This window comes from Mustela putorius, unplaced genomic scaffold (genome assembly GCF_011764305.1).
Source record: "Mustela putorius furo isolate JIRA1106 unplaced genomic scaffold, ASM1176430v1.1 tig00000407_pilon_pilon_pilon, whole genome shotgun sequence".
NCBI classification, from domain to species: Eukaryota; Metazoa; Chordata; class Mammalia; order Carnivora; family Mustelidae; genus Mustela; species Mustela putorius.
In genome coordinates this window covers 14,221,518-14,235,788 of record NW_025421373.1, presented here as the reverse complement: position 1 = coordinate 14,235,788, position 14,271 = coordinate 14,221,518, and the positions used below count along the sequence as shown (strand labels likewise).

The 14,271-nt window shown below is 42.1% G+C and overlaps 2 protein-coding genes across 5 annotated transcripts in view; one reads left to right on the top strand and one right to left on the bottom strand.

Moving 5' to 3' along the window:
- RIMOC1 (RAB7A interacting MON1-CCZ1 complex subunit 1) overlaps nucleotides 1-4,126 on the bottom strand; it is a 42,042-nt gene extending 37,916 nt beyond the window's left edge. For 2 of the 3 annotated variants that reach the window (XM_045079513.1, XM_045079515.1), the window contains exons 1-3: nucleotides 4,027-4,126; nucleotides 2,992-3,053; nucleotides 608-665 (exon numbers count right to left, since the gene is read on the bottom strand). The gene's annotated coding sequence lies outside the window, so the exon portion shown is untranslated. Of the gene's footprint in view, nucleotides 1-607; nucleotides 666-2,991; nucleotides 3,054-3,454; nucleotides 3,471-4,026 lie in introns of those variants that run through there. The other variant, XM_045079514.1, reaches the window with a different exon arrangement.
- Nucleotides 3,602-14,271, top strand: part of OXCT1 (3-oxoacid CoA-transferase 1) — a 122,106-nt gene continuing 111,436 nt past the window's right edge. The window contains exons 1-3 of one of the 2 annotated variants that reach the window (XM_013051519.2): nucleotides 3,602-3,892; nucleotides 11,474-11,582; nucleotides 13,146-13,236. In XM_013051519.2, coding sequence (XP_012906973.1) covers nucleotides 3,815-3,892; nucleotides 11,474-11,582; nucleotides 13,146-13,236 — 278 coding nt within the window. In that variant the 5' untranslated portion in view covers nucleotides 3,602-3,814. The remainder of the gene's footprint in view (nucleotides 3,893-11,473; nucleotides 11,583-13,145; nucleotides 13,237-14,271) is intronic. The other variant, XM_004737952.3, reaches the window with a different exon arrangement.

Genomic DNA, 14,271 nt, shown 5'->3' with positions numbered 1-14,271 from the left:
ACCGATATCTGAACCCAGGCAGGCTAAAAGAGTCCATGTGCTTTACCTTTTGCTACCAATATTTGTTGTGTGAATTCATCCTGAGGAAGTCAAGAGGCAAATGCCGAATAGCTTGATATATAAAGGAAATAATGCAGGGGGAAGGAGAACCAGAAGAGATGATCCCCTTCTATGCCAGGGTAGGAAGCCTGAACTTTGAATCTTTTTTAAAAAAATATTTTATTTATTTATTTCACAGAGAGAGAGAGAAAGAGAGAGAGCAAGCACACAAGCAGAAGGAACAGGAGGGAGGGAGAGAGAGAGAAGCTGTCTCCCTGCTGAGCAGAGTCCAATCCAGGGAGGCAGAGGCTTAGCCAACTGAGCCACCTGGGTGCCCTTGAATTTTGGATCTTAAAGGCAGTGGGGAAAACCACTGAGGGGTTTTAAGCAGAAGTAACAATCAGATGTGAATGCGTACAAAATGGCTTTGGTGTGTTTTGCTCCTTTAAGTTTCTTTAGCACCTTAACATAAGTTTCATTTTCATTCTTGGAGTTGAACCCTCTACAAACATCTCATGTACTTATTTTACCTTTTCTCCCCCTACATTGAAAGTAAAATTTAACTTACTTTTATCCACTGAATATTAAATGCACATTAGTTAATACAAGGCACTGCTTCAAAGAATCTATGAAAACACACAAAAGAAGTAAATTAGGAGATGATGATTTGCATCATAAAACAATACATTTACAGATTTATGTAAAATTTCAAACTTCTGTCTTTCAAATCCACTAGAGGAAAATTATTTCTCTGAAGGGATTTGTTTTTATGTTAACAAACCATTGTATACAATGAAGCACACATTCTTTTTTTTAATTGACTCAAATGACTTAGTAAAAATTCCCATTACTAGTTAAGCCTGTCAAACAACCTTTGAAAAACAAGTCTTCAAATGCCCCTGTTTATCAGTGTGGAGGAGTAAATATTCCATCAAATGTGAGGGCAGGATGTCTTATCTTTCAGTAATGAGAGATGATGCTAATAAATAGCATCTTAGGATAATTTAAACAAAAATCTCTCAAGCAGAGAATGACAATTTACAATCTAACTTTGACAAATTGTCTATATTCATTCGACAGAGAGGGAAAATATATATATACACACACATACACATATATACACATACATATATATAAATGAATGTGTATATGTATATAAAAACAACATAAGATATACATATATAAATACACATATATAAAATGACATCATACAAAATAAACTTTCCTTATTGTGTCTCTGGAATCAGGCCTTTTGTTTAAAAGCTTTGAATTCAATTAAATTCTTCCAATTTTTGAGAATGTGTAAATTAAGCTGTGCAAGATTACACAAAGTTTCCAGAATATATTTGCCAAAAGCTTTCCTTTAAAGCAAGGGGGAACCATTCTTATTAGTTCAGAAAAATTCAGATATTCAAAAAAAAAATCGGTTTTTTCACAGACTAAAATTGAAATGGCTTTGTGGAACCAGGAGGGAAATGTGTACAGAAGAACTCTTCTGTAATTTGTTCAAGTTACTCCTATGTTAGATAAAATGTATAAAACACAGCCATTGAGCCATTAAAAAATAGTACAGTGTCTTGACCATAGTAAGGGTGATTTTTCCCCCCACAAGAATTAGAGTCACACAGAGTACAAGACTGGAAATGCGTGTTTTAATTTAGCCAGAGCAACAGAGACCAGCCAAGAAGAGTGAGTCATATGACCACAGTTAGATGAAGTTGCCAAAGTCGTTTTCCATTTCGTATGCCCTCTGGAAGGGCGAAAGTGGGAAAGCAGACCCAACCGTGAATGTCAGCTTTTTCACATTCTGTAAGCTACAGTACAATAACTGCTGTATGCTGTATTAGGACTAGTAATGGGATTTAAGTTCTAATACCCGAGTTTCACCTCTATCCAACTTTTTTTTTTTTTTAAGATTTTATTTATTTATTTGACAGAGATCACAAGTAGGCAGAGAGGCAGGCAGAGAGAGAGGAGGAGGAAGCAGGCTCCCTGCTGAGCAGAGAGCCCAATGTGGGGCTTGATCCTAGGACCCTGGGATCATGACCTGAGCCGAAGGCAGAGGCTTTAACCCACTGAGCCACCCAGGCACCCCTCTATCCAACTTCTTAAGATGTGTTGAAAATATAGAGCATTACTAAGTTAATTTCTCTTAATGTAATTGGATAGTCTAACTTGGTATCTTATTCCCTCATTGATGTTGATTAAAATGATAATATCCAGGAGGGAAAAGGAGCTAAAAGAATACAATAAAAGGGCAAATGCTTTTATGGAGAGACTTGAAGCTGGACCATGATTGTTCATTGCATTAGGTGTACTTGCTGAGGAAGCTAAGGTATCATTTAATTTCCTTGTGTGCTTTGCTTTGTTTCAAAACTAACACCCATATTCCCAGGACTTGGTTAGCATTTAATAAAATAAAGCCTTTACTGAGTTTCCCCTTGGTCCTTCTAATCTGCTAAGAGGATACTTCTGAAGAAATCAGATTTCGCTCATGTCCTCAAGGGGTTGTTCAAAAGATAATGCTTTGAGAGCATATATTTGCCATACCAGTTCAGGACTGCAACTTGAATGATGCCTAACATTTATTGTTTATAACAGAGCCAGAAGCTTCCCATGAACTATCTCTTGTAGATCTTAGATAGTTCTGAGATTTAAAGTTTTCAGATGAGAAGGCGCCTGGGTGGCTCAGTCCTTAAGTGTCTGCCTAGCTTGGGTCAAGATCCTGGGGCCTTCAGATGGAGCCCCACATCAGGCTCCCTGCTCAGCAGGAAGCCTACTTCTCCTTTTCCCACTCCCCCTACTGTGTTCGCTCTCTTGCTGTGTATGTCTCCGTCAAATAAATTAAAAAAAAAAAAAAATTTTTTTAATAAAATAAAATGTTCAGATAAGAGCACTGAAACAGGAAAGTTATTGTAACTTGCCCAGGGACAGTCAAAGGGGTATACACACCTGCATGTTTACAGCTGCTGAGTAATCTCTGGAGGTTTTGGGACTCAGGTGCCAGAAAAATCCTGAAAAATACAGACTTGGATGATGGGGAAGAAAGGAAGGAAGGAAGAGACGGTCCCAGAGGCCCAGCCCTAACCTAGTCTCTCTTGTCCAGGTACAGTGTTGCCTAGGCTTCCCTGGCCACACCTAATGACATGGCTTGTGGCAGGTTCTTAAGGCAAACTTAACTTTACACAAGCCAGGGCCAAGTGTGGGGAGAGGGGACTGAGAAATGGAAGAAATGGGAACGCTGCCCGGATGGGTAAGCGAAGTAGGGGACCTCCAGGGGGTATCCCCTTTGCAGCCCACACAGGTGCCAGGCACTGTCTCCGAAAAGCAACAGACTCCGAGACAGACCCTGGGGCGCCCGAAGGCTAGGCCAACCCTCACCGCAGACCTTGGGGAAAGCAAGCCCCCGCAGCACCTCAAAGCTAACGGACTGATGAGGGGTTGCAGCAGCAAGTGCGCGCCGACGCGGCTGCCTGGAACGCGAGGGCAACGGACACTGTCGCCCAAGGGCGGCGGCGCTTCCCCCGCCCACCGCCCCGGCGGCACCCGGCTCCCGCTCCCCGCCGGGCCCCTCCCAGCCCCGCGTCTCTCTAAACCTGCAGCCTCAGTGGGCGAGGGAGGGGAGGACGTCATCGACGCGCGGTCGAGCCTCCAGCCCGCCCCTCGAGCGTCTTCCCTTCCCTCCCTCCGTGTCGACGCGGCCGGGCCCGGCAGCGCTCCCACACCCTCACGCGCGCGCCCCAACCCGTCGCCTGCTCCACGCCCGGCCTGGAACATGGCGGCCCTCAAACTCCTCTCCGCCCGGTCTCCGCTCTGCGCCTCCGCCCGCCTCACCGGGGGCGCCTGGTCCAAGGTAAAGTGGCAGCGAAGAAGGCCACGCGCCGGCAGGACGCAGACGAAACCCCGCGTTCTCCCCTGACTACACCCACCCGCTCCACCCCTCCCCTTAGCATCCGTGGCGCCGTCTCCGGGGGCACCGAGACGCACCACGCTCTGCCTTGCCTCGCTGCCTCTTCGCGTGTCTGCCTCTGCGCGGTTCTGCAGCCGCTGCCCCGGGGCGGGCGCGACCAGGCGTGGGAGCACGCGGAGGGGCGGAAAGGGGGCCGGAGGGCGTCTGGCAGCGGCGCGGCGCCCTTCAGGGCTCGCTCGCGTCCTCTGGGGCATGCGTCCTCTCGGCTCGCATCTCCGCCCCGCGGGCAGCCTCCTGGGAGGGTGCCCCGGTCCAGGGAGAGGCAAGGGTGACGGCAGCAGGGGACAGGTTTGCGCCTCGCGTTGGGGATTTTGGAGCAGGTTAGCTACGGGTCCGCGCAGGTTCGCCGCGGAGGGGGCGGATGCTCGGGGTCGCCGGGGTGGAAGGTCGTGCCCTCCCTGTCCTCCCTCATTTGGCTGCGCCGCACGGTGCCGAGGAGAAGGGGAACCCGCCGGGAGCGCTCGTCTGGGCATCTTCCCCGTCGCGCGCGCTCTTGTGGCGCAGGCATCCGGGTTGGAGGATTTCCATTTTCAAACTCTTAGCAAACATTGTGCCGCCCTTAGTGCCAGCTCTCCACCAAGTGGTATCCTGAGACACTTTTCACTGCGATTGTTGGTTGATAAGCACCCCCACCCCCCGCACGCCCGCTGGACTCTCCCTACCTGTACGCCTACGCCCAGGTGCGGTCCCTGTCCCGAGCCCTAAGAGGCCAGTACAGGCCGAGAGTGCTAGGTCCCGGAGGGTGGTTTACCTTGGCTATCAGCGTAATCGCGGGAGCGTCTTCCTTCCTAGGGGAAAACGAAAAGTGGCGTTTTTATTTAGTAGCGCATTAAATAGTTTCGAGCTTGAAAGCGTATCTTGCATAAGGTGCGTGCTCACAGGGAACTGTCGTGCCCCAGTTGCTCTGTCTTTCCCGCATCCAGTCTCTGAGAACAGTGAACGCAGAGGGGCCAGTAAGCCCCTTAGGTAAATGATATGGGATGATTTAGAACTGGGACCTTTTATTCATAAATGCATTTTAGGAAGCATTTTGGTGATTGCTGGTAGCTTTGGGTATATAAAGCATTATTAAAAGGGCACTTAGACTGACCTTCAGTGACACTGCTGCGGGTGCTGAAATATGCAGACCAGGACACTGCCATACCCTTGGATCTAGGTCAAAAACATTCCCTCTTTTGGTAGTTACTTATTTACCTAAGTGTTATTTATTCACTTTCCTATGGCGTTAAACCACTTCAGAAGCCCAGCAAAACTCTTAGGAGACAGATGAGATGGGTGTGTGTGTGTGTGTGTGTGTGTGTGTGTTAGGCAAGTCTGTCAAGCTTTAATGAACCAGGATTACTCGGAGGTTTTAGCAAACCAGATTCTGGGTCCAACTCTAGAGTTTCTGATTTAGTAGGTCCCGTGTGGGGTCCCACACTTTACATAAATGAGTTCCCAGATGATGTTAATGCAGTTAGTCTGAGAACTACATTTCAGAGTCATTGGCATGGACTTAGATTTGAGTACAACATCCGAAGTTCTCTTTCTTCCTCCATTACTGTTTCAGAAGGAGCATTTAATACTATTCTCTATTCACTTTGGAAAATTATTACTGGAAGAAGTTCCTAAAAATACCATTAACACTTACCTGCCTTTCTTCTTTGAACCTGTTTTTTTCCCCAGATTTCTCACCAATTCCATTCTCCCCTGGTACAACTTATCAATCCATTCCACCTGGATGACACTTAGTCCTTCAAGCTCTTTCTGACCCAAAGTGAACCAGTCATAAAGTGATTGTTTCCCCCCTTGTTTTGTTCTGTTTCCATTATGGCCAATAGCATCCATATCCATCCAGGGAAATCTTGGACCCCTTCTTTCCTCCCCTCTTGCCTCCGCCTCCAGTGGATAACCAGTGTCCTGTATTTACCTTGAGCTGAAATTTCCTTGGGGATGTCCTTAGCGCTCTTTCCCAGCAACTATCTGATTCTTCCTTTTAGCTCCCTGATGAGATATTAACATTTGTATTTAAATTTTTGTAATTACTTAATGACTGTTACCTTTGCTAGTTTGCAACTTTCATCAGCGCAGGGACTATGCCTGAGTGGTTTTTTGTTTGTCTCAACGCTGTATTCCAGTATTTCATATATTTTATACAGAATGAAGATTTTTGAACAAATGGAGGAGTGAATGAAAGAATGATTTCCTCTGCCTCTTCCTGTTTCAGGCTTTCATATGAGTTTTGACATCTCTGTTTCAAAAGCTTTGGTGTCCCTTCCTCATTGAAGGAAGAAGTCAAATCTCGAGTGAGGTCCTTAAGGCCTTCCCCAGTCTTCCTTTCCAGCCTGATCTTCACAAGCTTCTCTCCATGGGGCCTGATCCCACATGTCCCTGGGCTTGGCTCCTCTCAGCTCTCAGAGAGCTTCTCCTCTTTCTGAGTTCCCCATCCTCATTAGTATTTTAACTCCTGGCAAACTCAAGCTTTCTGATACACCGGGAAGAATGCATCATGACTTCACCTCTGCTCCTTTCAAGTGCTGGGCATCACTCTATTGTTAGAATAAAAAGAACATGTATGTTCCCTCAAAAACAGTATGCTACAACTTTAGAGAATTGGCCTTAAGTCAGTAACTCCCTGTAGGGTCTTTGTGATTTATTTATTCATGTCGTAATTGCATAACTGGTAGTGTTTAGTGTAAGGGAAACATCCACCTTTAACAGATACTGGTACTGTCAATTCACTCTTGACATTGGTAAGCGTTACAACACATATTACCACCTCCACTTGGCACTGATGCCATATTCTTGCCAAGTGCGTGTATCCACCTGCATGTTATTGCCTTTACCTTCCAACAGGGTTGTCTTCATCTCTCTCCGTATGGCTTCTCCCCACTTCTGTTTATCAAACTTTGATACTGAAGTGGGCAGTATCAGTCTCCCTGTGTCCTGATTTTTTTAACTGCAAGGTAACAAGGTAAATAACACCTGGGTGTACAGTTCTGTATCATTAAGATAAGATTCATTTAAAAATAAAGCAGTATGCTGTATGGATTTTCCCTGAAAGACCTTCAGAAGGAAGTATATATTTTCTTAAAGTTGTGGAGTATTGAATGACCAAAAAAAAATAAATAAATAAATTTAGGCAAAAGAAAGAACGGTAGGAGTGGTTAGACAAGAAGGAGATTTTGAATTGGGAAATCATGAGATAAAATTTAGGCTCAACAGTGCACTCAGTCCTCAAATTCTAAATGTAAGATTTGAACTAGAGGACAAAGGGTGAAGATGGAGAGAATTTTAAAAGGAGAAATAGATTAAATAGAAAAAAAAGGGCAATGTAAGAATTTTGATTATTTTTTATCTTTCAGGACCTTAACTGTTCTTTTGCAGTATAGTCATTATTATTTTCTTCCTCCAATAGTAAAGCAGAAGCTAGGGGCGCCATAAAACGTAATTTTGCTGAAGGTGGGAGAGTGAAAAAACAAAATGAAATGTTACCCAAATGTAAAGGAAGACCTTGGTGAGAAAAATCATCCCCAGAATACATTAGATGCTGAAGCCGTATAATTTATTACTCTTCATTTTTTTAGTGACCTCTGCCGACTTGAAGGCTATTTGTTTATTTATTTATGTAGTAGATGTTGCTTGAATCTTCTCACCTCACTGTTGTAGCATTTTAGAAAGTAAAGGTCAATTAAAGCAGTTTAGAGCCTCACTTTGAATTCAGTTATTTATGAAAACAGGACACCACCTCTGCTCAGTCTTAGGGGGTGTCAGCAGTGTTACTCCTTAACTCCCAGAGGCTGGGAGAATGGGAGAGAATGTGGGCAGAGACGAAGCCTGTTCAGAAAACAAACCTAGAGGCTTTTTCTGGGCTGCCGCCAAGGCTCCAAGCCTTAAAGATCCACAGGAAACACTCTGGTGTTTCAGACATTCTCCTTCCTCTTTGCCTCACTACCCGTGTTTGTATGGCCAGGTTGCCCAGTCATTTCTCAATACTTAGAATGGCATACTTAACTACAGACAAACATGTTAAAGTAATCTTAAAGTTTTCAAAACCCTCAGCAAGGATGGCATGGATTAATTTGCTATAGCATAGGTCATGGTAAAAAAAAAACTCTTAGTAGAATTAGTAATGCATGCTTGTGTATATAGGTAAGGTGAGTGTGGGGGGCCGGGGGTTAAATGTGAAAACTAAAGCCCAGTGAAAGGCAAGTTAATTGTACTGCCCTGGTGGGGAATGGAGAGGGTTGCATGGCTTAAAGGAAGCCAACAACCCCAGGGCAACTTCTGCAGTTGAAGTGGTGTGGTTCTGATGCACCATTACTTAATCCATTACTTAACGTCGGCACCCCTTACACTCAGATTTTGCAATTTTCCCAGTTTCTCGCAATTGTGGCTGAACTGGAATTTGAAACAAAGATATTTTGACCCCGAGATTACTGGAGAGTGGCCCATTATGTCACACTATTGATTTCTTAGCAAATAGATAGCAAATGTCAGTATAACTAATAGATAACAAATGTCAACAAATATTAACTGAATGTGTGAAAAATGAAAAAAAAACCACCAACGTTGGGTGTAAATTCTTCATAATCTTGAGCCATTCTCACATTGCCTGCAAACATTTTTATTTCTTTAAGCTTTTGATGATCTGGATGAGTGTGAAACACTTGAATCTTTTTTAAAATACTTCTGAAGTATTTTTTTAAAAGATTTTATTTATTTGAGACAGAAAGAGAGAGAGAGTGAGTCAGGGGAAGAGTAGAGGGAGAGGGACAAGGAGACTCTTTGCTGAGTGCAGAGCCAGACGTGGGCCTGGATCTCAGGACCCTGAGATCATCACCTGAACTGAAATCAGGAGTCAGATGCTCAACCCACTGAGCCACCCAGGCTCCCCGTTCTGAGGTATTTTTTTAAGGTGTGGGGCAAGCATTTTAATAATTTCTGTTTGTAATGAGGACACTAATTATCAGCTGGAACAAAGGAACAGAATTCCTGACAAGTCTGTGCTTATATACTTTTGTTTCCCTTTGTGAATCTGAAAAGTTTCCTGGATCTGTAGGAGAAATGAGTTTTCTCTTAACTTCCTCTCTGTAGGATTCGTGTTTCTCGGTTTACGGATAAGTAGTTCAGTGTGATTTTAACCCCTGACTACTTAGGTGTAGAAGAGTTCTTTTATTTTCTTCCTCCTGCTCAGGCCCTGACTTTTCACCCCTTTTTATTTGGTAAGAGATACAGATTAAGATTTGTTTATTTATTGTATCTTTGACTTTTTCCAATTTTATTGAGATGTATTTGGCAAAACAATAGTGTATCAGTTTAAGGTGTACAGAGCAATGACTTCACTCTTTAGAAAAGAAGACAATAGAGTTTTTCATGAAAAAATAGGGCATTCATAAAGATTTGTTGCTGTAAATAATGAAATTGAAGTAGGATAAGATTGAGGGCTTTTGAAAATCATGGTGAGTAGCAGATTGTGGTAGAAAGATGCTGTGATGAAGGCTAAAATCCGGGATCTGGTCTTGCTTTAACACACTGTTGGGTACATTTCGAGAACTTGCTCAGTTGCAAAAACTTGACCTGTGAAATTAATTGGTAGGATTAGAATATCTGTATCTTTCTTTTTCTATTTTTGAGCAGATACCCTCGACTTTATGATTCATCTTTTGGCCTCTTTATTGAGACTATTGAACTTTTTATTTCCAAGATTTAAAAAATATATATATATTTGCATGTGTACCTGTGTGTTTAAACAGAATCCAGTAAACCCTTGCTACTGAGCATAGGACAGAGAACTAAGCTCTCTGGAGCTCAAGCTCGTTCCTTGCTAGCTCTGCCGCCATGTATTTCCCACCAGGAAGAGACAACTGGGAATAGACAACTCTCTACACCACACCTGAACCAGGGTTGAATTTAAAGGGACAAAAGTCATCTAGGTAACCTCTACTTTGGCAGCTCTCATTTGACCTTCAGTATTGTTCTCTTAAAGGAAATAGGCTTTTGTACTATTGGATACTTTTTATGAAAGAAGTTTATAGAGGAAGAAAAGAATGCTAGAAACTCCTTAATGGATTTACCTTGACCCCACAGGATGTCTGTCAAAGACCAATAAGGCAGTGTGTGTGAGCCTACATTTATGAACTTCTTGTGGTGGCGGCATATGGGGAGTCAGGAGCCTTTCTCTTTGCTCTCTCCCTTTTTAGGTTGAATATATAATAAGAGTAAAGGAGAGGTGATAATTATTATGAATGATTACAACATAGTCATCTCTAATTATCTCCTATCCATGTTGTGGATGAAGCATAGGGAGGGAAACTGTTTAAAAACAAACTGTTGATAAATGTTCACTAGATAACCTGTTATGTGCCTAAACAGGTCACTGTGGTAAGACTAGCCATGCCTTCCTTGCAGATAATAGTTGCTGTTTTTCTCAGCATCTATAAACTCCAAGCCTTATGGGCAGGGGTATTCTTTTTTTTTTTTTTTTTTAAAGATTTTATTTATTTATTTGACAGAGAGAGATCACAAGTAGGCAGAGAGGCAGGCAGAGAGAAAGAGAGAGAGAGGAGGAAGCAGGCTCCCTGCTGAGCAGAGAGCCCGATGCGGGACTCGATCCCAGGACCCTAAGATCATGACCCGAGCCGAAGGCAGCGGCTTAAGCCACTGAGCCACCCAGGCGCCCCGGGCAGGGGTATTCTTGTGTACTGTTCCTTACTTGCTCCCTTAGGAGGCATTCATTGATTAAAGAATGGGTCAGGGTCAAACTGTGTATTTGTATGTTGGTCGCACTGTACCTGATTTCCCACAAAGCAGCAGTCATGTCTTAATATTTACTAGATGGGAATAAACAGCAGAATAGTTGACACATAGTACATTTTCAGTGAATATTTGTTGACTGAATGCAAGGTTAGCTCACTATCAGAAACTGATGCTTGATGGCATTATTATTGTGAATCTGAGTCCCAGTGTATGAGCTATCTACTTTCAGTCTTTTGGGTGGCCACAAATGTTGGCCACAGAGTTTTCCTTTATACAATGGAAGACATTCATCACGATCACCAGGGAATTCTGGTGATAATCTATGGATAGAGATGTCCTTCCTACTACTACTTCTTCTTCTTTTTTTTTTTTTTTTAAAGATTTTATTTATTTATTTGACAGGCAGATATCACAAGTAGGCAGAGCGGCAGGCAGAGAGAGAGGAGGAAGCCGGCTTCTCACTGAGAGAGCCTGATGCGAGGCTCCATCCCAGGACCCTGAGATCATGACCTGAGCCGAAGGCAGAGGCTTTAACCCACTGAGCCACCCAGGCATCCCTGTCCTTCCTACTTCTAAGATGAATTACTTGCAGCCCCACTCTTTGTTTCAAAGAGCAGATAATAAAATTATCCTTGTATATATGAAAAATGAATATGTTGGTATACATGCAAAATAAAGATATGTCTCCAAATGATGATTCACTTATAATTTTTAAAAATGTTTTAGGGATGTGTTTGCTACTTTTCAACCAGCACGCGTCACCACACCAAATTCTATACAGATCCAGTGGAAGCTGTAAAAGACATCCCTGATGGCGCAACAATACTGGTTGGTGGTGAGTAATAGTACTGTTTTCCTTTTTATGATGGTAACATCCTTATGTTTGTAGCAGAGCAGGAAATCACAGTGGCAAAGCTGTGGAATTAGAAATGCCAGTTATTTTATTACTTATTTTATTAGTTTATTTTTAGTCATTTATTGCATGTTACGTAATTATTTTATTATGTAATTATTAATATCCTCATCTTGAAAATTTAGCAGGGTTTAGCACTTGATGTTTTACTTTTTCCCTTTGTGTTTTTCCATTATTTTGAAAAGCTCAAGTTTTATTTATTTATTTTTTAATTTTTATTTGACAGACAGAGATCACCAGTAGGCAGAGAGGCAGGCAGAGAGAGGGAGAGGGAATTGGGCTCCCTCTGAGCAGAGAGCCCGATGCAGGGCTTGATCCCAGGACCCTGAGATCATGACCTGAGCCGAAGGCAGCGGCTTCAACCCACTGAGCCATCCAGGCGCCCCGAAAAGCTCAAGTTTTAAATAGTGATGTCTTGTTAGCTTTGAAAACATTCCTAGATCCGTGGGAATTCTGTTTAGCTATAACATTGGCATTGATCTCATCAGCCCTTACCTAGCCACTCCTGTTATCATTCCTCATTTTAGGAGCTAGAAAGCATATTTCATCTGTCTGTTGTTGAGGCCTCTGGGTTCTATTGCTGCACCTTGTTTAGAATGTCTTTTAGAACCACTGTCTCACACTCATTAAACTTGCTGCCTGATTGAGATATATTTTTTATATATATATATATGTATGTATGTATGTATATATAACTTTATTTTTTTTAAGTTTTTTTTTTTAAAGATTTTATTTATTTATTTGACAGACAGAGATCACAAGTAGACAGAGAGGCAGGCAGAGAGAGAGTGAGAGAGGGAAGCAGGCTCCCTGCTGAGCAGAGAGCCCAATTTGGAACTCAATCCTAGGACCCTGAGATCATGACCTGAGCCGAAGGCAGCAGCTTAACCCACTGAGCCACCCAGGCGCCCTTATTTTTTTATTTTATTTTATTTTTTTAATTTATAGAGCTTGATTGTAGGAATCTAGGCTGGGTTTTAGGGCTGCTGTTCATTCATTCATCTGACCAGTCATTGATGTCCGTTTTAAACCCAATTCTATTTGACAAATTGCAGAATTTATAAAGAAATAAAAGTCATTGGTCTAGGCTTCCAGTTCTGCAAAATCTACTCAGGCATTTAAAACAAACATGCTTGAAAAAGTAACTGTATAAAGGTTGAATTCTAAAGGTGGACGATAATGGATGTGCAGTTCAGTGCAAGATGTGTGATGTGTAAGCTATGTTAACTGGTTGTACCTGGCTTTATTCTTAGCATTCAAAGGTTTTACAGTTATGTCTGGTGCTATTTAACGGTGCAAAACATTTGAGTAGAGCTATGTAGCCATTTACTGAGTTGCTGAGATACATCTGTGTGTTTTGCTTAATAGATCTAATTTTGTGTTTTGCATTGTGTGTGTGTGTGTGTGTGTGTGTGTGTAAAAGAATAACATACATTTCTCTGAGAGAACATAGCCCTTTTCACAAATTGTCTTTTTCACTTACAGGTTTTGGGTTATGTGGAATTCCAGAGAATCTTATAGGAGCCTTGCTGAAGACTGGAGTGAAAGGCCTGACTGCAGTCAGCAACAATGCCGGGTACGTGTGCCTTTAGAAAACAAGTGGCTTGAAAGAAATGACAGTTCTCTATATTTATACAAAGTTCATGAATGAAAAATTTCCTCATTTTATGAGCAGTATGCTCAAGCATGAAAAGATAGTTTTTAACAAGCTCAAGAGTTGGAAGTTACATTTCTTCAAATATTTTTGGTCCCATCCTTCATAATCATAAGTAAAGCAAACTTGCATAAATTTATATCTTAGTCTGATGTGCTTTTATTTTTCTAAATTCCAAATGCACTGTTAAAGTTAAAATATAGATTTTCAGATTGAATCATGCATTTTATAATTTAGAGGTGTCCCCTTATGTTACTATAAGTCATTATATAGAGAGGAAGATTTCAGTTTTAATTTGTTTCAAGTCTTTTGGGTATGCCACATTCTAGATGATATAGAGGGAGGTCATTTACCATTAAAAATGTTGCTGGTCTGGGTAGGAGGAGGATATGCAGCTAGTACTTAATACAGTAGGATCTCATCAAAATGGTCAACAATAGCTGTAACACTTTAATAATGACATGCACATTAAGATATATTTTGTTATGAAGAAAAAATTCTATTTTTATATAAGATGATAAGTTATCAGCTCTCTTTCAATAATGAAAGACTTTAAAGATCTTTAAAAAATTTAAACACTAAGGGTGCTTGGGTGGCTCATTCGGTTAAGTGTCCAACTCTTGATCTCAGTTCAGGTCTTGATCTCGGTCAGGGTAGGTGCAAGTTGTGCTCCATGCTGGGTGTGGAGCCTACTTAGAAAAAAAAAACAACTAAATTGGCAGTTTAGCCAAGTACCAGAAATGCAATTAGTGTAAATAGTGCTAGTTATTCAGGACATGAACTAATCCTACATTTGTACTCATACTTTGCATCTGGAAGGCCTTCCTACCTCTTCTCTGCATATCTACATCTTTCCCATTTTTCAGGATCCAAATCCAGTTACACATCCTCAAAGAAGCCTTATCTAATTATAGAACTTCCCTAGCCTTCATTGGTCTTGCCCCTTCCTGAGTTCCT